We start from the raw sequence: 25,594 nt of genomic DNA on the forward strand, positions 1-25,594 counted from the left end.
TGTTGGGATTTGTCAGAAGAAAACAAACAAAAAAATTGAAGATTGTCATCCCTTAGACTTGTTCTTCTTATCTTGCGTTAGGAAGGCACCCTTGCCTCTGGTAACCGTAGAAATAATGGAGTCCAGGCCTGGACCAAATAAAATATTTCCCTTGAAGGGAAGAGAAAGGAGTCTGGACTTAGAAGTCATATCCGCAGACCAAGACTTCAACCAGAGCGCCCGGCGAGCTAGGACCGCAAAGCCAGAGGCCTTTGCATTTAGGCAAATAATTTGCATGTTCGCATCACAGATAAAAGAATTAGCAATTCTCAGAGCTTTAATTCTGTCTTGAATATCCTCGAGGGGAAACTCCACCTCAATGAGTTCCGACAAAGAGTTGCACCAGTAGGTAGCCGCTCCGGCAACCACGGCAACTGCAGCAGCCGGTTGAAACAAAAATCCCATATGTTGAAGCATCTTTCTCAGAAAGGTTTTCATTTTTTTTATCCATTGGCTCTCTGAACGAAGAACTATCCTCAAGAGGTATAGTAGTACGTTTAGCAAGCGTAGAGATAGCACCATCCACCTTAGGAATGGAGCCCCACAAATCGAGAGTCCGGGACTGGGAACATTCTTAATAATGTTTGCCATCTTAACCGGCACAGGAAAAGTCAAAGGAACTCTGTCTAATTTAGGTATCATAGGTTCTTCAGGCAGTGCGGCCTCTGGAACCTCTAACGTAGAAAGAACCTCCTTTAATAAAAAACGCAAGTGCTCAATTTTAAATCTAAAGGACGGTTCCTCCGCAGCTTAGACGCTAAGGACTCTGACCCAGAAAGTTCACCCTCTGAAGCTACAGAGGTTAAAGGGACAGTCAACACCAGAATTTTTGTTGTTTAAAAAGATAGATAATCCCTTTATTACCCATTCCCCAGTTTTGCAAAACCAACAGTTATATTAATACACTTTTTACTTCTGTGACTAACTTGTATCTTAGCATCTTCTGACCGCCCCTAATCACATGACTTTTAGTTATTATCTATTGACTTGCATTTTAGCCAATTAGTGCAGTGTCTGCCACTAGCCACGGGCGTGATCACAATGCTATATATATGGCTTACATGAGCTTGCTCTCCCCTGCTGTGAAAAGTAAATAAAATAGAGGGCTTAGAAATTATCATATGAGCCTTCCTAGGTTTAGCTTTCAACTAGAATACCAAGAGAACAAAGCAAAATTGTTGATAAAGTAAATTGGAAAGTTGTTTAAAATTACATGTCCTATTTGAAAAATTAAAAAAATGTTTGGACTTGACTGTCCCTTTAACTCATCGGATAACTGGGACATAATAGCTAAATCTGATAAAAATTTAGATGACTCCGGGTCAGGAGAGCTATATTTAACCTTTCTCTTGCGTTTGTCAGAGAAATGCACTGAGGGCCCCAGAGACCGCCGTTTGTAACTGCGCAGCAAAGTCTGCAGGAAGAAGGTCCCCTCCGGATGGAGGATTAGATGTGCTACGGGGAACTGCATGTGGAGTGGATAATATAGCAAGAGTAGTAATCTCACGGGACGCCGAGTCCTGAGAGGTAGACGGCTCAGAGGGACTAAGAGCCTTAGCAGGCTTGTCTCCCTTATTAGACTTTATAACGGTGTTAAGGCATGTGGAACATAATTGAGTGGGCGGGAAAACCACGGCCTCACAATATAAACAGGTATGATTTAGTACAGAAGGAGTACCTTCTAACATGTCAGAGTCCTCCATAGCTCAGGTTATATCCACAGAAGGACACAAATAAAAACGTTTTTTTATTATAGAAAACTGCACCTTTATACTCCCAATCGCTGGGGCACTCACCACCTCCTAGACCCAGACAGTTAACAGAGGAAACGCTCTCCTCAGGTTCAAGTCTCAGCCGGAATAAAGGAAATGAAAATAGACCACACCCGGTCACATGGAGTGCAAGAAAGTACTTCCCCTGTTATTACAAGTACAGCAAGTAATAGGAGTTGTGCAACACTTTCAAAAACGAAAGTGAAACTTAAAAGTGAAAGTGTTTGTTCCAGTCAAAAACACAGTATCAGCCCAGGAAAAAAAATCACACAAAGCAGCATGTAAATAATTAATACGATGATTAATTAACCCCAACTGTTCAATACCTGATAATAATAATAATAAACCCCCTTCAGAGGATATTAACCCTGGATCCTATCAAGGTATGAAGGAGCCACACTGTGACCCTGTTATAGCGTTTTATGTGTAAAAATTGAAACAATCTTACCTCCAGGATCCATGCTGTGGAACAGAACACAGCCTCTCAAGTGTGACAGTCTTATAGCAGCGCTCCTGACATGGACTTAAGTGAGAGAAAGCAGCCAGTGAAACTCGTCAACAATAATTGCTTAGGAGCTGTTAGCAGTAGTCTGGATGGTTTCGCAGAAAAACTTTCCCTGCATCAATATTCTGAGATGTTGACATGACTATTTATAACTCCAGTCCTATCTCAAAGGACTCTCCGAATCTTCTGACACTTCTCTGCCATCTCCTAACGTGATGAAAGGCAAAGAATGACTGGGGTAATGAGGAAGTGGGAGGAATATTAAGCCTTCGGCTGGGGTGTCTTTGCTTCCTCCTGGTGGCCAGGTGTTGTATTTCCCAACAGTAAGGAATGAAGCCGTGGACTCTCCCTATCTTAGGAAAAAAATGTATTGCACAGTTTTTTTCAAATTTTTCATTTTGCATAACTAAACATAAAACTCTCAAGGTGTTTACTGTCCCTTTAACTTGAAAGCTGTATGCAGATGAAGTTTATTCAAAGTTCACAATATACATTTTTACCTTACAGAAAAAAGTAATGCATACTAAACTAGAAGCAAATACAATTTAAATTATAATGAAAACATTTCACTTTAATTTGCATTTCCTACATACTGAGAATTTATATCCTATGAGATTCACTAGCCCAGAGAGCTTCATTACTTTTTATGTTCAATCACTTGAAACATGAAAGTGATGCAGTATATCTTTAAAAACCTGACTATTTACCCTGAGCGTTTCCTCAGTCGCCACATTCCATTGTAAAGGGAATTTAAGCAGTCAATCAGGAGGCGTGCCCCTGGACTTGCAAAGCAGTGTGCATCTGGCTAGTGCAGCACAATAACTTTATTTCTTTCCTCAGTTTTAAGAAGTTTACTACGAAATATTGTGCAATTTCAGTGAAATACCATGAGATCAGAGTAAAGCACTGCTGACAGACTTCTGCACTGCAGCTACACATTGATAATGTGCTGAAAAAAAAAAATAACCTACTTAGCATGTCAAGTGGTGACATAACTGACCAATTTTACTGGACTGTTGAAAAACAAAAGTTAATTTGAACTAAAAAAAAAAATATTCAGTTATATTATATATATATATATATATATATATATATATATATATATATATATATACTGTATATATACTGTATATATATATATATATATATATATATATATATATATATATATATATATATATATATATATATATATATATATAGCAAAACAGGAAACAGCACTCTCTCGACTTAAGTAAAAAACAAGTAGTTTATTCAGTAACGTTTCGGGGAATGCTCCCCTTCATCAGACCAACAACATACAAGTGAAACAAACATTTAAGCATACACAAACACCTCCCCCTAGTGCAAAAAACCGCCAAACAACCAGTTCAAAGTAAATACATTTACCAATGCAACAATGACATCAAAGAAACCAGATCATTATGGTTAATTAGCATCAGGTCAATTAGCAAATCAACACATCATATATATATATATATACATACAGGGAGTGCAGAATTATTAGGCAAGTTGTATTTTTGAGGATTAATTTTATTATTGAACAACAACCATGTTCTCAATGAACCCACTCATTAATATCAAAGCTGAATAGTTTTGGAAGTAGTTTTTAGTTTGTTTTTAGATATAGCTATTTTAGGGGGATATCTGTGTGTGCAGGTGACTATTACTGTGCATAATTATTAGGCAACTTAACAAAAAACAAATATATACCCATTTCAATTATTTATTTTTACCAGTGAAACCAATATAACATCTCAACATTCACAAATATACATTTCTGACATTCAAAAACAAAACAAAAACAAATCAGTGACCAATATAGCCACCTTTCTTTGCAAGGACACTCAAAAGCCTGCCATCCATGGATTCTGTCAGTGTTTTGATCTGTTCACCATCAACATTGCGTGCAGCAGCAACCACAGCCTCCCAGACACTGTTCAGAGAGGTGTACTGTTTTCCCTCCTTGTAAATCTCACATTTGATGATGGACCACAGGTTCTCAATGGGGTTCAGATCAGGTGAACAAGGAGGCCATGTCATTAGATTTTCTTCTTTTATACCCTTTCTTGCCAGCCACGCTGTGGAAAACTTGGACGCGTGTGATGGAGCATTGTCCTGCATGAAAATCATGTTTTTCTTGAAGGATGCAGACTTCTTCCTGTACCACTGCTTGAAGAAGGTGTCTTCCAGAAACTGGCAGTAGGACTGGGAGTTGAGCTTGACTCCATCCTCAACCCGAAAAGGCCCCACAAGCTCATCTTTGATGATACCAGCCCAAACCAGTACTCCACCTCCACCTTGCTGGCGTCTGAGTCGGACTGGAGCTCTCTGCCTTTACCAATCCAGCCACGGGCCCATCCATCTGGCCCATCAAGACTCACTCATTTCATCAGTCCATAAAACCTTAGAAAAATCAGTCTTGAGATATTTCTTGGCCCAGTCTTGACGTTTCAGCTTGTGTGTCTTGTTCAGTGGTGGTCGTCTTTCAGCCTTTCTTACCTTGGCCATATCTCTGAGTATTGCACACCTTGTGCTTTTGGGCACTCCAGTGATGTTGCAGCTCTGAAATATGGCCAAACTGGTGGCAAGTGGCATCTTGGCAGCTGCACGCTTGACTTTTCTCAGTTCATGGGCAGTTATTTTGCGCTTTGGTTTTTCCACACGTTTCTTGCGACCCTGTTGACTATTTTGAATGAAACGCTTGATTGTTCGATGATCACGCTTCAGAAGCTTTGCAATTTTAAGAGTGCTGCATCCTTCTGCAAGATATCTCACTATTTTTGACTTTTCTGAGCCTGTCAAGTCCTTCTTTTGACCCATTTTGCCAAAGGAAAGGAAGTTGCCTAATAATTATGCACACCTGATATAGGGTGTTGATGTCATTAGACCACACCCCTTCTCATTACAGAGATGCACATCACCTAATATGCTTAATTGGTAGTAGGCTTTCGAGCCTATACAGCTTGGAGTAAGACAACATGCATGTGGTCAAAATACTCATTTGCCTAATAATTCTGCACTCCCTGTATATATATATATATATATATATATATATATATATATACATACATACATACATATACATACATATACACACGCACATAATTTGTGACTTTCTTCTATTTTCCTCCTTTTTTACCATTATAGATGTTATAGGGCTTAAATCCTTACTCAACACTTTCCTAGGGTTAGTATTAATGAATTCCATTTTATTTCATATTGCATTTTTTGTTTCTTTGTTTGTAACCAAACCGGTAACATTACAAATCATAGTTCTCAGAGAAAAAGTAAATGATTGGAATAATATGTTTGGTGTAATTTAAAGACTTCATGGTTACCCCTCCCCAAGAGACAAAAATAACAGGAATAAAATTAATCCCAAAAAACAGAATCTGATCCACCAAAAGTAATTAAAGAAGCATTTTTTTTCCAGAATTTATATAAGCAAAATAAAACAAAAAGGAGGTTATGGTGTATAAATTGAGAAAACACTAGAATAGGGTAAATTTATTTACAATATTTATAAAAAATAAATAAATACAAACAACAACAAAGCTTGCAAATTTTTATATTATATTATGAGCTACTGTAATTGGACTGAAAATGATGAATTAAACAATGCATTGCTTCAATTTCCCATTAAGACACAATGCACTATTATTCTCCAGTACAGATTCTGATACTCTGTTCTGAGCCAAGTAAAAAATCTCAGAATGCAAGAAGAAAAAGATCAAAAAACATAATTTATGTAAGAACTTACCTGATAAATTCATTTCTTTCATATTAGCAAGAGTCCATGAGCTAGTGACGTATGGGATATACATTCCTACCAGGAGGGGCAAAGTTTCCCAAACCTTAAAATGCCTATAAATACACCCCTCACCACACCCACAATTCAGTTTAACGAATAGCCAAGAAGTGGGGTGATAAGAAAAAAGTGCGAAAGCATATAAAATAAGGAATTGGAATAATTGTGCTTTATACAAAAAAATCATAACCACCACAAAAAAGGGCGGGCCTCATGGACTCTTGCTAATATGAAAGAAATGAATTTATCAGGTAAGTTCTTACATAAATTATGTTTTCTTTCATGTAATTAGCAAGAGTCCATGAGCTAGTGACGTATGGGATAATGACTACCCAAGATGTGGATCTTTCCACACAAGAGTCACTAGAGAGGGAGGGATAAAATAAAGACAGCCAATTCCTGCTGAAAATAATCCACACCCAAAATAAAGTTTAATGAAAAACATAAGCAGAAGATTCAAACTGAAACCGCTGCCTGAAGTACTTTTCTACCAAAAACTGCTTCAGAAGAAGAAAATACAACAAAATGGTAGAATTTGGTAAAAGTATGCAAAGAGGACCAAGTTGCCGCTTTGCAAATCTGATCAACCGAAGCTTCATTCCTAAACGCCCAGGAAGTAGAAACTGACCTAGTAGAATGAGCTGTAATCCTATGAGGCGGAGTCTTACCCGACTCAACATAGGCAAGATGAATTAAAGATTTCAACCAAGATGCCAAAGAAATGGCAGAAGTTTTCTGGCCTTTCTAAAACCGGAAAAGATAACAAATAAACTAGAAGTCTTTCGGAAAGACTTAGTAGCTTCAACATAATATTTCAAAGCTCTAATAACATCCAAAGAATGCAACGATTTCTCCTTAATTCTTAGGATTAGGACATAATGAAGGAACCACAATGTCTCTACTAATGTTGTTGGAATTCACAATTTAGGTAAAAATTCAAAAGAAGTTCGCAACACCGCCTTATCCTGATGAAAAATCAGAAAAGGAGACTCACAAGAAAGAGCAGATAATTCAGAAACTCTTCTGGCAGAAGAGATGGCCAAAAGGAACAAAACTTTCCAAGAAAGTAATTTAATATCCAATGAATGCATAGGTTCAAATGGAGGAGCTTGAAGAGCCCCCAGAACCAAATTCAAACTCCAAGGAGGAGAAATTGACTGAATGACAGGCTTTATACGAACCAAAGCTTGTACAAAACAATGAATATCAGGAAGAATAGCAATCTTTCTGTGAAAAAGAACAGAAAGAGCAGAGATTTGACCTTTCAAGGAACTTGCGGACAAACCCTTATCTAAACCATCCTGAAGAAACTGTAATATTCTCGGTATTCTAAAAGAATGCCAAGAAAAATGATGAAAAAGACACCAAGAAATATAAGTCTTCCAGACTCTATAATATATCTCTCTGGATACAGATTTACGAGCCTGTAACATAGTATTAATCACAGAGTCAGAGAAACCTCTTTGACCAAGAATCAAGCGTTCAATCTCCATACCTTTAAATTAAAGGATTTCAGATCCTGATGGAAAAAAGGACCTTGAGACAAAAGGTCTGGTCTTAACGGAAGAGTCCACGGTTGGCAAGAGGCCATCCGGACAAGATCCGCATACCAAAACCTGTGAGGCCATGCCGGAGCTACCAGCAGAACAAACGAGCATTCCTTCAGAATCTTGGAGATTACTCTTGGAAGAAGAACTAGAGGCGGAAAGATATAGGCAGGATGATACTTCCAAGGAAGTGATAATGCATCCACTGCCTCCGCCTGAGGATCCCGGGATCTGGACAGATACCTGGGAAGTTTCTTGTTTAGATGAGAAGCCATCAGATCTATTTCTGGAAGTTCCCACATTTGAACAATCTGAAGAAATACCTCTGGGTGAAGAGACCATTCGCCCGGATGCAACGTTTGGCGACTGAGATAATCCGCTTTCCAATTGTCCATACCTGGGATATGAACCGCAGAGATTAGACAGGAGCTGGATTCCGCCCAAACCAAAATTCGAGATACTTCTTTCATAGCCAGAGGACTGTGAGTCCCTCCTTGATGATTGATGTATGCCATAGTGACATTGTCTATCTGAAAACAAATGAACAACTCTCTCTTCAGAAGAGGCCAAGACTGAAGAGCTCTGAAAATTGCACGGAGTTCCAAAATATTGATCGGAAATCTCACCTCCTGAGATTCCCAAACCCCTTGTGCCGTCAGATACCCCCACACAGCTCCCCAACCTGTAAGACTTGCATCTGTTGAGATTATAGTCCAGGTCGGAAGAACAAAGAAGCCCCCTGAACTAAACGATGGTGATCTGTCCACCATGTCAGAGAGTTTCGTAAAATCGGTTTAAAGATATTAATTGAGATATCTTTGAGTAATCCCTGCACCATTGGTTCAGCATACAGAGCTGAAGAGGTCGCATGTGAAAATGAGCAAAGGAGATCGCATCTGATGCGGCAGTCCTAAGACCCAACATTTCCATGCATAAGGCTACCAAAGGGAATGATTGTGACTGAAGGTTTTGACAAGCTGATATCAATGTTAAACTTCTCCTGTCTGACAAGGACAGAGTCAGACACTGAATTTATCTAGAAACCTAAAAAGGTTACCCTTGTCTGAGGAATCAATGAACTGATTGGTAAATTGATCCTCCAACCATGAACTTGAAGAAACAACACAAGTCGATTCGTATGAGATTCTTCGAAAATTAGAAGACTGAGCAAGTACCAAGATATCGTCCAAATAAGGAAATACCAAAAACCCTATTCTCTGATTACAGAAAGAAGGGCACCGAGAACCTTTGAAAAAAATTCTTGGAACTGAGGCTAGGCCAAACGGTAGAGCCACAAAACTGGTAATGCTTGTCTAAAAAGAGAATCTCAGACACTAAAAGTGATCTGGATGAATCGGAATATGCAGATACACATCCTGTAAATCTATTGTAGACATATAATGCCCTTGCTAAACAAAAAGGCAGGATAGTCCTACAGTAACCATCTTGAATGTTGGTATCCTAACATAACGATTCAATAATGATAGATCCGGAACTGGTCTGAAGGAATTGACCTTCTTTGGTACAATGAAGAGATAAAATAAAACCCCAGCCCCTGTTCCAGAACTGGAACTGGCATAAATACTCCAGCCAACTCTAGATCTGAAACACATTTCAGAAATGCTGAGCCTTTGCTGTGTTAACTGGGACACGGGAAAGAAAAGAATCTCTTAGCAGGAGGCCTTAACTTGAAGCCAATTTTGTACCTTTCTGAAACAATGTTTCTGAAACCAGAGATTAAGAACGGAATTGATCCAAATTTCTTTGAAGAAAACGTAATCTGCCCCATACCAGCTGAGCTGGAATAAGGGCCGCACCTTCATAGGTACTTAGGAGCTGGCTATAGGTTTCTATAAGGCTTGGATATATTCCAAACTGGAAATAGTTTCCAAACTGATACCGCTCCTGAGGATGAAGGATCAGGCTTTTGTTCCTTGTTGTGAGGAAAGGAACGAAAATGATTATTTACCCTGGAAAGAAAGGGAAAGCAAAGTTGACTTAGAAGACATGTCAGCATTCCAAGTTTAATCCATAAAGCTTTTCTAGCTAAAATAGCTAGAGACATATACCTGACATCAACTCTAATGATATCAAAAGATGGTATCACCAATAAAATTATTAGCATGTTATAGAATAATAATAATGCTATAAAATTATGATCTGTTACTTGTTGCGCTAAAGCTTCTAACCAAAAAGTTGAAGCTGCAGCAACATCCGCTAAAAATATAGCAGGTCTAAGAAGAATACCTGAACATAAGGAAGCTTTTCTTAGAAAGGATTCAATTTTCCTATCTAAAGGATCCTTAAATTAAGTACTATCTGCCGTAGGAATAGTAGTACATTAGCAGGAGTAGAGACAGCCCCATAACCTTAGGGATTTTTGTCCCAAAAAACTCTAATCTGTCAGATGGCACAGGATATAATTTGCTTAAACGTCTAGAAGGAGTAAATAAATTACCCAAATTATTCCATTCCCTGGAAATTACTTCAGAAAAAGCATCAGGGAGATAAAACACTTCTGGAATAACTACAGGAGATTTAAAAACCTTATTTAAACGTTTACATTTAGTATCAAGAGGACCAGAATCCTCTATTTCTAATGCAAATAACACTTCTTTAAGTAAAGAACGAATAAATTCCATCTTGAACAAATACAAAGATTTATCAGCATCAACCTCTGAGACAGAAACCTCTGAACCAGAAGAACCATTATCAGTATCAGAATGATGATGTTCATTTAAAAATTCATCTGAAAAAAGAGAAGTTTTAAAAGACTTTTATGTATACTAGAAGGAGAAATAACAGACATAGCCTTCTTAATGGATTTAAAAAATAAAATCTCTTATGTTATCAGGAACACTCTGAAAATTAGATGTTGACGGAACAGCAACAGGTAATGTAACAGTACTAAAGGAAATTTTATCTGCATTAATAAGTTTTGACATGACATGCAATACAAATAACAGCTGGAGAAACAGATACCAAAAGTTTATAGCAGATACACTTAGCTTGGTAGCTCCAGCACTGTGCAGTGATTTTCCTGTAGTATCTTCTGACTCAGTTGCAACGTGGAACATCTTGCAATATGTAAAAGAAAAAAACAACATATAAAGCAAAATTGATCAAATTCCTTAAATGACAGTTTCAGGAATGGGAAAAAAATGCCAGTGAACAAGCTTCTAGCAACCAGAAGCAATAAATAATGAGACTTAAATAATGTGGAGACAAAAATGACGCCCATATTTTTTAGCGCCAAAAAAGACGCCCACATTATTTGGCGCCTAAATGCTTTTGGCGCCAAAAATGACGCCACATCCGGAACGCCGACATTTTTGACGCAAAAAAAGTCAAAAAATGACGCAACTTCCGGCGACACGTATGACGCCGGAAACAGAAAAAAAAAATTTTTGCGCCAAAAAAGTCCGCGCCAAGAATGACGCAATAAAATGAAGCATTTTCTGCCCCCGCGAGCCTAACAGCCCACAGGGAAAAAGTCAAATTTTTTAAGGTAAGAAAAAATGATTGAAACAAATGCATTTATCCCAAATATGAAACTGACTGTCTGAAAAATAAGGAAAGTTGAACATTCTGAGTCAAGGCAAATAAATGTTTGAATACATATATTTAGAACTTTATAAATAAAGTGCCCAACCATAGCTTAGAGTGTCACAGAAAATAAGATTTACTTACCCCAGGACACTCATCTACATATTTGTAGAAAGCCAAACCAGTACTGAAACGAGAATCAGTAGAGGAAATGGTATATATAAGAGTATATCGTCGATCTGAAAAGGGAGGTAAGAGATGAATCTCTACGACCGATAACAGAGAACCTATGAAATAGACCCCGTAGAAGGAGATCACTGCATTCAAATAGGCAATACTCTCCTCACATCCCTCTGACATTCACTGCACGCTGAGAGGAAAACCGGGCTCCAACTTGCTGCGGAGCGCATATCAACGTAGAATCTAGCACAAACTTACTTCACCACCTCCATCGGAGGCAAAGTTTGTAAAACTGAATTGTGGGTGTGGTGAGGGGTGTATTTATAGGCATTTTAAGGTTTGGGAAACTTTGCCCCTCCTGGTAGGAATGTATATCCCATACGTCACTAGCTCATGGACTCTTGCTAATTACATGAAAGAAACAATATTTTTCACTAGACCAGACAGGAGGGCAATGCTGGACAGTCCTTTCCATTGACTAACAAGCAATTCAGCTATGCACACATCTTAGTAATGTGGAGTAAGAAAGCCATCAGAGTCATTCTGTCAATATGTAGAAGGTCCTGGCCTAGGACAAATGCCATGAGAGTCATCCAATGATAGTAATACAATTGCAAAATCAACAGAGATATGATAAAAAAAAACAGTGCAAAAGCACTTATTGTGAATTCAAATGAGTAATAGTTGTTTCCCCCCCCCAACAAATTTTAAAGTTGGTTCTATTTTCCATCCCCCTGTACCATGTGGCAGTCATCAACCAATCATAAAATGCATATATTTATATAATGTGAATTCTTGCATATGTTCAGTAGTAGCTGGTGTCATAGATGGCAAATAAAAAGATTGTGCACACTTTGAAGTGAACTGAAAAAAGTTGTTTATCCAGTGGTCAGAAATACCCCCCTGGTTCAGAAATGTATATTACTTTAAGGGCAGCATGTTAAATAACCTTGCCTTAGATACATTCATGTGTTCTCGAAGACCAATTCTACTGTATAAATTACTTGGACAACTGGTAACATGATGAGTTGTTCCCAAAATCAGGACAAATAATTAATCTATTTGAGGTATATTTCTTTAGCTAGCCTAGTTGTGTAGAAATAATTATAAAGAAAAGTGCAACCCCCCCCCCTATTTTTTGGTATTCAACTCCAATTGTGTTTTTATGTTTCCATGTAGGTTATCTCTTAAAAGCTCTGTGAATGAGAACCCCAGTATATAATAATACTTATAGGTGCAGAGAGCAGATAATTATGGTGAAACCAATACAGAGCACAAAATGCTAGAATTGCATGATCATCAGTCCTTTAAGCACATAATCTATGAAGAAACAACCTATGTTTACCTGATAATTTTCTTTTTTTCAGATGGAGAGAGTCCAGAGCTGCATTCATTACTTTTGGGAATTCAGAACCTGGCCACCAGGAGGAGGCAGACACACCCCAGCCAAAGGCTTCAATACCCCTCCCACTCCCCTCATCCCCTAATCATTCTGCAGAGGAACAAGGAAAAGTAGAAGAAATATCAGGGTGAAAAGGTGCCAGAAGAACAAAAAACAGACGCCCCAGGAAAAAATACAGGTGGGGAGCTGTGGAATGTTTTTCTTCATAAATGGAAAGAGTCCACAGCTGTATTCATTACTTTTGGGAAAACAATACCCAAGCTATAGAAGACACTGAATACAAAAATGGGAGAGTACAAGAGGCGGCCCATTCTAAGGGCACCAGGCCTGAAAACCCCTACCCAACAAAATACTGCTTTGCCCGAAGACGAGAACAACTTTGCAAAAAGGAGAAAAGGCCCAAGGACACCGACCCGCAGATAGTCCACAGCCTTGCTAGAAACCGCAGGAACTAGACTTGACTGAGTCAACAGCCTCCAAGAGACACCGTCGCCCAGCAGTCGGTCTCCAAACAACACACCCCTTACTAAAGAAAGGGAACAAACTACAGTATTCTTCAACAAAGAAGAAAAGGCACGGAGAAAACATGATTGTACTTGTAAAGCGCGGCTAATCCCCCTTAAGGGACTCAAGGCGCTGCTCCTTTTATCAACCTCGAAAGGAGGAAAGGCTGAGTAGACCTCGCCGGGGATCAAACTTGCAACCCTTGGTTTGCTACAGTGCAGAGTAGCCACAGTGCATTAGTATGCTAAGCTAGCTGTCCAGCAAGCATAAGGAACTCCAGACCAACAGAGACCCACCAGTCTCATAGAAACAAGGGGAGGCAACGTCCAGAGCCCAGAGAAACAGAAACCACAGATAAGGCCGGGAGTCCGAAACAGAGAGGATCTTCCCCTAACACAGTGCAACCGCACTCTAAAAAGCAACTGAAGATGGTCCCCAAGTCGCAAAAAGTTAGCTCAGAATACCGAAATTTTCAGAAACAAAACCTTGTGCAGCAAGCTCAGATAGGTCTGACGAACAACACCTGAAGCAAAACACTGCACGCTGCAGTAATAAAAAAAAATGACTCTGAAACTTAAATACTTCCCGGAAACATCGTAAATGACTAAGCATGTCGTTGCGGATTTCAACGGAGTCCGGGCCCACTAGATTGAAAGGAAAATGAGGACTGAACCAATCCCCCATGCTCCTAAGCAACTACGGACCATCAAGTCCTCTCAGGATGCTAGTTGAAGCTTGTAAAATAACAAGTAAACAACACAAATAATATTGTGATCACTAGGTGCCCTCACCGGACCAGCCGGACATAAAAAGGCGTCACACGTGTCTGAACTAGGCCTCAAAGACAGAAGGATCTGTACCCAGTCAGGACCAGCCTAAAACCAAGGGCCCAAGCACTGTCAAGGCCACATAGAGTCTCCCCCGAGATGGAGGGAAAACAGTCAGACAGACTTTGTAAACAGTGCAACCACAAAATAGCGAGTATCAATTCCAGAGAAGAAAGAGACCAAATAAAAATCATCCTCACCGGATGAAAATAAAGGATAAGGCAACCCGTAGGCTATGCCTACGTATGGACCAATAAGAAAAGTCTAAACGGCACCTTACACCCCCAATGGCTGGGGCACTCATCACCTCCAGAGAACCAGACAACAGCGGACCAGGATTTCTCAGTCGCCACGCGGTCAGGAAAGCTAAAATGGAGTCACAAGGTAAACCATGTAGTCCATGCAAAAGCACGCCCAACTGTAAAGGCTGCGTCACTAGACATAGGCCGTTATGTTCCAAAATAGCCATGAGCCGAAGCAACACTAGACAGACAATCACATAAACATGATTATAAACCCCCCTGTTCAATAACCCCCCTCAGGAGATATTAACCCTTGATTCCAAGATGCAAAAAGGAGCCTCACTGAGACCCTATGTTACAGTTATCCCCGAAAGGTTGTAGCCCCTCTCGGATAAACAGTTGTAATTACAATACATCTACAATCTACGCCGTGGAACAGGAACACGGCCCTTCAAGTGTGACAGCTAGTAGCGTCGCTTCTGCCATGGACTTGAGAGAAAAAAGCAGGCAGCGAAACTCATCAACGCTGATTGCTTGTGGAGCTGTTAATAAGAGTTGGGATGGTTTCACAGAAAGACTCTCCCTGCATCTCCGGACTCTAACTTTCACCCATGCTCTCACTGAGAGGCTGACAGGACTACTTAAAACTCCAGTCCTATGCCCAAGAGTATTACCCTCCATAAGAGACGTCCCTGCTTTTCAACAACAAGAAAACAAATAAAAATTGATAATAGAAGAGCATTTGTACGTTTTTTAAAGTCACAACCTCTATCTCAGTCATGAAAGAAAAATTTTGGATTTCATATCCCTTTTAATTACATCTTTAAAAAGAAACTTATTTACAACAAAAACATTGGTAAAATGCTTCCAGTAAAACGTATCACTGAAGCATAGCAAGATATTCTCAGTGCACCAGCATTTTAAATACTGCAGTTGCTCGGAGAGCCAGTGGGGCTTTTATCAGCAATGATGCAAATTGAGTCATTACCAAATACATTTTTCTTCGTTCTCTTGCTATCTTTATTTAAAAAGCAGGAATGTAAAGCTTAGGAGGCGGCCCATTTTTGGTTCAGAACATGGTTTACACTTGCTTATTGGTGGCTAAATTTAGCCAGCAATCAGCAAGCGTCGGCATCCAGGGTGCTAAACCTAAAATGGGCCGGCTCCTAAGCTTTACATTCCTGCTTTTTAAATAAAGATAGCAGGAGAACGAAGACAATTTGAAAATAGGAGTAAAATTGTATGGTTTATCTCAATCATGAAAGAAAATATTTGGGTTAAGTATCCCTTTAAGTACAATCTTTAAACAGCTTTAGCTTTTACTAGAAGCATTTTTGCCAATACATGTACAGTATATTGCAAAAAAGCTTCTATTCAAAATGGAAATGCACCTATGTGCATTACAATATTGACTGGAATGTCCCTTTAAGACATTTTGAGATAAAATATCTTCCTTTTTTTACAAAGATACATTATGGGATATTTTACAGATATACTGCATCACTCAAGTGATTTAACATAAGGGTAGTACTGCACTAGTATAAGAAAGCTTGTAAACATTTGTATTTGTAAAATATTTCCATGTCTGTTTTAGGAAATTAGTAGCGGTGGATGTTCTGAAGTGTTTAGAAGCATCTCATTTTTTGAGCTGAATGTCGCAATAAGGTTTTTCAACAAACTATTAGTTGCAGGTAAAAGGTTTATTAAATCTAAGCCAATATGATCTCTCCCATAAAATACGTCTGTGTTGCAGGGTCACTTACTTGTTGCTGTCTCTGTACTGGTAAATGTAACATCCTTGAGGCATCCCACTTTCCTTGTCCAAAGTGAAAGATAATTTTAGCTGTACAAAGAAAGAAAATACATTTAAATTATAAATTAAACCTATAAATAAACGTAAATAGGAGATTAAAAGGATGCTGCATATTTTGCTATATTAAAATATATTTGTATCTAATCCAATTTACAGTGCTATAGAACAGGGGCTCCTAGGGGCCACATTACATTATACTCACAAGTACACTAACGGTAATGCCTCAGAATCATATTAAATTATGATCCCATTTTAAATTGAAAACAACATTAGTTACTGTTAATTACATGTAATTGAACCGTATATACTACACACATTTACAGAAATGATTACAAACGCTTTATTTTCAAGTGCTCTGGTTAAATTGTGAAGACAAAGGCAATAGTCATTCTCCCACCATAAGATGCTAACATGTGCTTATTTGTTGTTTTGTGTGTGTGTTTTTCAGTGATCATAATCAAGTTGTTTATGATACAGCTTTTGGGAACATCAAACTGTGTAAGGACCAACACTGTAATCTGCTTGGATTCATAATGAAATAGGCATAAGGAACTATGACACAGTATATAGTTGTCTCCTGCTCCAGATTCTGGGTTCAAATCCCATTAAATGATTCAGATAGAGCATGCAATTAAAAAAAAAAAAAAAAAAAACTTTATTTACTTCTTTTATCATTTTTTTCTTTGTTCTTTTGGTATCTTTGGTTGAAAAGCATGGGCATAAGCCTAACAGTCGGCCCATTTCTGGAGCACTATATGGCAGCACCATTTCCTGCCATGTAGTGCTACAGACACCTACCTAGGTACCCCTTTAACAAAGAATACCATGGGAACAATGCAAATTTGATCATTGTAGTAAATTCAAAACTTTTCTTTAAAATTGTATGCTGTCTGAATCACAAAATACAATGTTGGGGTTTTGTGTCCATTTAAGTGCTTGGACACCTTTGTTCTAACAGTCTAAACAACTCTCCATAAAAAGTAGAAAAAACCCCAAGCTCTGTAGCAGTTATCAGTACAGCAGGAGACAATGCAGGACTGTAAAAGGATCGGAATATGAATTGAACAAGGGGACGGGACCTGTATTAGCCTCAGCAGCTAAGTTATAACAGTGTGCACAAACTCCATCCGTATAAAGCCTCCAGAGCAGAGTAAAATACAGCACTTTAGGGCAGTAATAATGCTACCCAGTGTATAGGAGGACTCTATATACATAAGTGTTATACCAAACACACATCATGCAAATGATTTCATAATAAAAATGCTGCATCACAAAAGTTAACAAAATGCATTAAACGACTGTGACTGCACTGTACTCTCATGAATATTAACATGCCAATGATGTAACTAACTGGCCCAACATACTCTAACTTCTCTGCAGAGCACACAAGGTATACACTGTGTATAAGAGCCACAGTATATACTATTTAAATAGAAAAAAAGACCCATCTGGCTGCAGCCATTCTTGAAAAAGGTCAACATCAGGCCAGAGGTGTTTAGTAGTAAAGCACTACAGGAAAAAATAATCACAACTGTCATTGCCAATATTCCTTCCATTTGTGTAAAAACAAAGCATTCAGAAACGGAGCTACAGTCTGCCCTACCACATCAAATAAGCGGAAAATACAGAACTAAAGCTGGCAGCAGTAGTGAATCTATTAAGGGTAATAGACAAGCATGTAGCAGTAAACCCCCCGACACTCAGACAATTGCCCTTAATGAGTCTGAGTAGCAAGGAGCTGTGGGAAGACCACCAGAAGCTTTTTCCTTTACATATTCTGATGTGGCCTTTCAAAGATTAATACTGTCAGAAGGAAAAAGCACTGCCAATTGAACAGATCAAAGATCAAATATAGCACTGAATACTAGGCAAGTACAACTAAAGAAAACTACAGCTATGTTAATTTTACTTGTATATATGGATTTAATCACTCTCCCCCTCTCTGTTACTAGGCATTACTCACTAATCTGTGTGTGTGTTACTGGCACAAAGTGGTTACACCATTGCCTTGTTACCATTTTATTATAGCATATTGGTGTAAACATTCAATAACCCAATGAGGTTTAGTGACACAGGCTGTGAAACATTGGAATAGATATACCTACACATTTGTCATATCATCTGTAACCTATTAATTCATTGTGTCACATACATCTGAACAATTAATCAAGAGTGCTGCATGGATTTTAGAAGTTCAGTAGAGATGTCACAATGACAACTGATGTCTTCATGCTACATAAGCTCTAAGCCATGCAAAATAGGATAAGTATTAGCAAGAGTAGCATTCATATGCAGTCTTTATTAAAACTCAATACAAATTAAAGGGATAAAAAGGTCAACATTTAAATGTACATGGGTGCATTTCAGTTTTAAATAGAATGTGTTTTTTTTGTAATATACTTCTATTAGTAAAAATGCTTCTATCTAGAGTTATTGCTGTTTTTCAGCAGCATATGAGCATATGCTATGAGTGCCTGCGCACCAGTATTCAAGCATAGAGACATATAGAGAGCTGTTGGTGGTGTGTATTGTATCTGTAAAAACTTAACATCATACAAGCCACTGTCGACTCTCTGATAGGGTGTGGTGTTTGAATACTGTTGAATGAAACCTCACCGAATATCTGAGTATGCCACTGATAAACAGGAATAACTTTTACTAGAAGTGTTTTTGCAAATGGAAATATATTGCAAAAATGGTTCAAATTAAAATTGAAATCCCCCCATGCATATTTCAATTGTTACCTCTATATCCATTTAATAATAAATATAAAAGCACGGAATCGTCACTACTCATGTGTTTATATCTAAAAAGTAGCATGCAGTTATAGGAAACAGCGATGGTGTTAAAAGGTTAAATCACTGATAATATTTGCCATTAGACTCTACATACAAGTGTATAACAGGGAAGTTATCTTGAACAGTCACTCCCTTGTGCACTGTGGAAGATGGATTACCATCAAACTTGGAAATGACATGGTTTGAATAGCTACAGGCAAGTGTCTGAACTTCTAAACACCAGGGATGATAAATGGGAGCTTATGTCAAGTGCACATCACCAGATCTGTGTGTAATATATGATGCAAAATGACAAACAGCTAATTCTTTTTACAGGACAAAGCAGGAACAATAGCCAGGACTAGAGCTGCATGAGAAAGCTGCCCTTTTCCTTCTTGTACAAACTGTCAACGTTACTTAAAAAGCAGTGTAACTACTAGATAAATGAACACAAACCGCTGACAATCTTTTACATGTAAATGTCAGAAAATAATTTTTTGAATAGCTCTAGAAGGCTACAAAACTGTGCTCAATAATATACAAGAAATCTTGAACACACATTGTTTCCCAACATGGTTTTTAATTCATCCGTCACTTATTCACCATTCTATAAAAGAGAAACCAGAGCATTTCCGTGGCAAACAAACTAGGTGTCAGCACTAAACTATTTTGTTTTAGTAGCTAAGGATAATGTGTGTTTCATGGTCAGTTTTCAGTTCTTTTAATAAGAGTTAAAATATATGGTGTATACACTGTTAGGTTAATTTGTAATCCTAATTCAATACGCACTACTGAAATTAGACCTGACCTTGTGATGTGGGAATTTTAGTTGAATGTGATACATAATTCAGACAAATTTACACCATGGCAGATTTTCAAGACCGAGTAAATGGAAAAATATATTATGTGACAATATTGGAAAACACACCACAACTTGAATATGTTAATTGTAAAGCCAACATATCTTACAAACAGTATGTGAACAAATAATTTAATGTTCCAAAAAAATATAGATGAAAATTAAGGAAACATATCTACATTTTGTGCTGACAGCAGACTTTAAGAAATAGACTTGGAATAAGAGAATACAACTGATCTCAGCCTTAATGTTTAATAAAGCTAATAGATAAACAAATAGTTTCCATTACTTGGAAAATGAAGATGTTGGAATGACAGTTAACTAGTTACAAGGTCTCAAAGCTTATTCTGTTGACAAACTCTGGCTAAAAGTCTGGCTAAAGAATAAACAGGGAGACACTTCATCATGGCACATTAAAAAGGAACAAAGTGTGGAGATAATAAAAATTCATCAGGGAGACTATAAAAATAAGGCTCGTCGCCTCTGCTGACAAGTAGGGAAGGATAACATCTGATATAATTGCCGCCTGCATGATTGCATCACAATACAGAACATCACTCACACACAGCACAAAACCACACGTCACAATGAGTCTTACTGCCCATGGGGTCAACCTTCATACGATTAGCCACGGGCCCTGTTATTCAGAAGACCATGGCTGCCAAGGGAACATTGTGCACAAGATGGACTCCCCTTAGACACTCCCCTCATTTTCTATTTCAGACTTTGAGAACATCACCTCTGAGTAAGAATGATTCTTAATTTGCATGGATGTTGTGATGGGGTGTGAAAAGCTGTATTGAGAATGTAGTATCGTTTTCCAAAAGTGCCATTGTGTTCTCTGTTTTCAGAGTCCCAGCAGGGGGCTTCCTCTCTTTCCAATACACAAGCTTCCAGTGGCTGATAGGTCATTCAATGTGCAGAACTGTTCACTGCTGACTTTAGAAAATGTGCCCCTCCCCATTCGCAGCCCCACACCCTATTTCCAGCAAGCAACCCACTGGCTTTGATGTTCTTTTGGGTTAAATACTTCCTCATCCATCAATGACACCAGATATTCCATAGAGGCCTGGGAGTTAGTTCACCTCTTTATAAACTAGAGAGGGGAGCATTGTCAATAAAATAGGAAAAAGGAGAAAATTATCCCTGAATAGATGTGGAAAAAAAAAAATCGAAAACATCTTAATTAATAACTTAATTATCAACATGATTGACCATATGCAAACCAGCTACACTAGTCCTCCAAGAGAGGTGGGTCTGCAGTTTTGTTCAAGAAAAGGGATCATTCAATTAGTTGACTTTTAATAATTATTTCAATTAAAATCACATTTAAATTAAAACTCTGATTTTCAAAATAGACACCTTTTGCGGACTGTGCAGGTACTGAGAGTTAAAATTGATCTAAAAAAAAATTCTATGTAGGTATAATACAGTCATTTTTTTATGATGCCAACAGTCTGAATACATGCAAGATAAAGAAAAAATGGTGAAAGTATAAAAACAATATTTTTTGTCAAAGACAATCTAAAAATATTAAATATGCATGTGCAAATGTTAAAGACATAATTGTATTTTTATGACAAATATGCATTACAGGATATAGACCTGAATACAGATACTGAGAACAATCGCACCACTGTGACAACTTAAATGGCCACTAAAAACAAAATTAAAGTTTCACGATTCGAATAAAGCATGCGATTTTAAAAAAAAACAAAAAACTTTACAATACATTTCAATTATCAAAATGTGCAATTTTTTTTTTTTTTTTTTTATGTACACCAGCTGAGGCTCCAGCTCCTACTAAGCATGTGCAAAATATATGTATATGCATTTTGTGATTGGCTGATGGCTGTCACATGATACAGGGGAGGGAAAATTGGATTAACTTTGAAATTTGACAGAAAATATTCTAATGCTCATTTTAAATTAAAAGTGCTATTGCATTGTCTTTTTGTTGTGCATTTGTCAATGATTAAATTCTAATATATTTAGTGGTCATTTAATAAAACATTAGATCAAGGCATAACCTTGGAAAGTTTAAGGCAGTATTTATTGATCTCAGTAGTAAAAGACAAATAAAATGTTAATATACTATTTTGCCTTTAGGAAATCACATAAGCAAACTAACAGGAACTGATAAAAACACTTTTCTGAAATTAGATTTGAGGTTTTATATTTCTTTTTTATACATTTGTAAAAAAATAAAATAAAATATATATATATATATTCACTTAACATATTGGCCAACGTATTACAAAGCCAAAAAAAATCTCAACAGGATTAGATTGCTTTTGAAGACATTAATCTACATTAGCTGAAAGTAATTTTCTCATTTATCACACGTAGTACTGAACTTGTCGCACTTGAATACGACACATCATAAAGGGATATAAAACAGTCTGCTTCATTATTGTAATAAAAAAGCACTTTGCAGTGAGTTATACATAATATAAATAACAACAATATGTATTATTCATAATTTAAAACTTTTGTCTTATTTCTTTTTTTTTTAAACTTCTTTTGTGCAGGGTCCATTACTTCCTATCACAGCCCCACAAGGGGACTGTGGTCTTTACAGGAAGGAAAAGAGTAGCTTTGCTTTTCAAGTGGCCGCTAGGAGGCAAATTGCTCATTCAGGTCCTGATATTCAAAGATTCTCCAGCTCCACAAAGGCTGAACTCACTGAATTTCCAATACACTTATTTTAACCAACAGAAAAGTTAAAGTTACACAGAAACTGGGAAAGTATAATCAGAATTGGTAAAATCATCCTAAATACACTGCTGTATACAAAATAAAATACAAATTAGAGCAAAAATTAAACGTAAAACAATTTAATTTGAAGTGTAAAGTGATATAAAATAGAATTCACAAAGTGTAAATTCAACAGAACTCTTATGTCATGCAGTGTTATATTGCACTGGGCTTGTCTCTTCTTCACATCCAGAAATGCAGGGAACACCCCTTGGAAAAGTAAAGCAAAATTTTACTAGGGATCTCGCAGTGCTGGATGGTCATTTTAGAATATCTCACCTGAGCAGAGAGGTTTTGAATAAGAAAACAAGTAAGTTGTTTGCTGTTTTTAACAATCTATTTCTTCTTATGTTTATTTTGATTTAAAGGGACAGTCTAGTCAAAATTAAGTTTGATATCAGTTTTATATATTCTGTCAGTCCTCGGAAAAAATCTCTTGATTGTTCTTTTAATTTGGAAGAAACAAATTACCTTATATTGATGTGAAAGGAGGAAGAGAGTATTTTGCTTGGCTGCAGAGAGCCACAAAAGTAGGAATAAAAAAAAAATACCACTCAAACATATGTTCAAAATTATTTACAAACCCAAAGGAGAACAGGAGCTTAAAAAAACTCAACATAATTTATGTAAGAAATTACCTGATAAATTAATTTCTTTCATGGTGGCGAGAGTCCACGATTTGTTACACATTGGATATACATTCCTACCAGGAGGCAGCAAAGTTTACCAAACCTCAAAGCATATAAATACCCCACCCACCTCACTCATATCTCAGTTTAACGTATAACCAAGAAGTAAGGTGTAAAAAGGAGTAAGAAAAAGCCATAAAAAAGGAACAGGAAAAAAGATGTGCTCTGTTAAAAAACAACCCATAATAGGGAGAGGACCTCATGGACTCTCGCCACCATGAAATAAATTAATTTATCAGGTAAGTTCTTACATAAATTATGTTTTCTTTAATATTGGTAGTGAGAGTCCACGATTTGTTACACATGGGATATAATACCCAAGATGTGGAAAGCCACGAGTAACAAAATAAGAAGGGTGGAATAATATATAAAAAGCTTTTTTTCATTGAAAAATAATATTCAAATCAGTCTTTTAATAACTAAAAAACTTAAAAATAACATTTATAGGCAACAGAATCAAAGATTGACCACTGCCTAAATAACCTTTCTACCAAAAGCTGCTTCTGAAGAGGCAAAAACATCAAAATGGTAAAATTTAGTAAAAGTATGCAAAGACCACCAAGTGGCGCTTTGCAGATCTGATAAACTGAAGCTTCATTCTTAAAAGCCCAAGATGTGGCAACTGATCTTGTAGAATGAGCTGTAATTCTTTGAGGCGGAGACTGACCCACTTCCAAATAAGCTTTGTGAATTAGAAGTTTTAACCAAGAGGCTAAAGAAAAAGCAAAAGCTTTCTGAACCAGAAAAAATAACGAATAGACTTGAAATCTTCCTGAAATCTTTAGTGGCATCAACATAATATTTCAAAACTTTGACAACATCAAAAGAATGTAAAGATTTCTCAGCATCATTCTTAGGATTAGGACATAAGGAAGGAACAATTTCCCTGTTAATGTTGTTATAATTAACAATCTTTGGCAAAAATGTGAAAGTAGTCTGCAAAACTTCTTTATCTTGATGGAAAATCAGATAAGGAAACTCACAAGAGAGGGTGGATAATTCAGAAACTCTTCTAGCAGAACAGATAGCTAAGAGAAACAAATCTTTCCAAGAAAGTAGTTAAATGTCTAAAAATACATAGGTTTAAAAGGAGGCGCCTGCAATACTAGATTAAAGGGACACTAAACCCAAAATTTTTCTTTCACGATTCAGATAGAGCATGGAATTTTAAGCAGCTGTTGAGAAACCAGGCGGTAGAGAACGCTGCAGCAATAGTCAAGACGCTGTGAAAGGAAGACGCTGCTAAGCTGTTTCTGCAGCAGAGAGTCCGTTGAGGTGAATGCTGAGGAATCAGCTCAGAGGAGGCGCGTCTGTTCAGGAGTGAAGCGGCAAGGCTGTAAACAGCTGGGAGGAGACTCAACTGTCAGAGCGTCGATTCCAACAGGTAACGGCTTGTAACAGCGGAAAGCTGAATCCAAGTAGATAGGATTAGAGTTGAGACATGGAAAGGGAACTGCCAGCAGAATTCAATGTTATTGGCAGCATGACTGGAGATCAGTTTTCAACTGAATGTTATATAGAGCTGTAGCTCTAAAAGACCTGGCAAATCCTACTAACAATCTGAGCTAGATCTTAATGTTAGCTAGATAAAACAAATTACCAAGCAATGTGGTAAGGTAAGGAGGAGTCATTTATACATGTCAAGGAGTGAAGTTTAATTGCTGCTTAAATGTGTATTACATGGTGGATAGTCACACAGTGATACAGATAGAGAAAGTATGTGACACTATCAGAATTACAGATGATTATTCCATTTTGATTTTTGAAATCACTCTGGACAGAACAACAAGTGGAGGAAATATATAAGCATATTGGAATGACCAAGGAACTTTTAGAGCATCCGTCATTTCTGCCTGAGGATCACGTGACCTCGCAAGGTATCTGGGAAGTTTCTTGTTCAAACGAGAGGCCATGAGATCTATTTGAGGAAGACCCCAGATTTGAACAAGTTGTAAGAACACACTCTAATGGAGAGACCATTCTCCCGGGTGTAGTGACTGACGGCTGAGATAATCTGCCACCCAGTTGTCCACACCTGGAATGCAAATCGCAGTTATGAGACAGGCATTGTTCTCTGCCCAATAAAGTATCTGAGATACTAGGTAATTTTGAATTCCCCATTGATGATTGACATATGCCACTGTTGTGATATTGTCTGTCTGAAAACGAAGATAAGGTTTGTTCTTTAAAAGAGGCCAAGCTTGAAGGGCTTTATAAAGAGCATGGGGTTCTAAAATATTGATTAGAATCTATCTTTTCTGAACATTCCAGACTCCCTGTGCAGTAAGGGACCCCCCATACTACTCCACAACCTGTAAGACTTG

General features: G+C 37.6%; 1 protein-coding gene across 1 annotated transcript in view; it reads right to left on the bottom strand.

Moving 5' to 3' along the window:
- The window catches only part of DIS3L2 (DIS3 like 3'-5' exoribonuclease 2), a 1,626,200-nt gene that overhangs the window by 306,732 nt on the left and 1,293,874 nt on the right, over window positions 1-25,594 (bottom strand). Inside the window, exon 16 of the mRNA XM_053711913.1 lies at window positions 16,139-16,218. Coding sequence (XP_053567888.1) covers window positions 16,139-16,218 — 80 coding nt within the window. The remainder of the gene's footprint in view (window positions 1-16,138; window positions 16,219-25,594) is intronic.

This window comes from Bombina bombina, chromosome 4, assembly GCF_027579735.1.
Source record: "Bombina bombina isolate aBomBom1 chromosome 4, aBomBom1.pri, whole genome shotgun sequence".
Taxonomy (NCBI): Eukaryota; Metazoa; Chordata; class Amphibia; order Anura; family Bombinatoridae; genus Bombina; species Bombina bombina.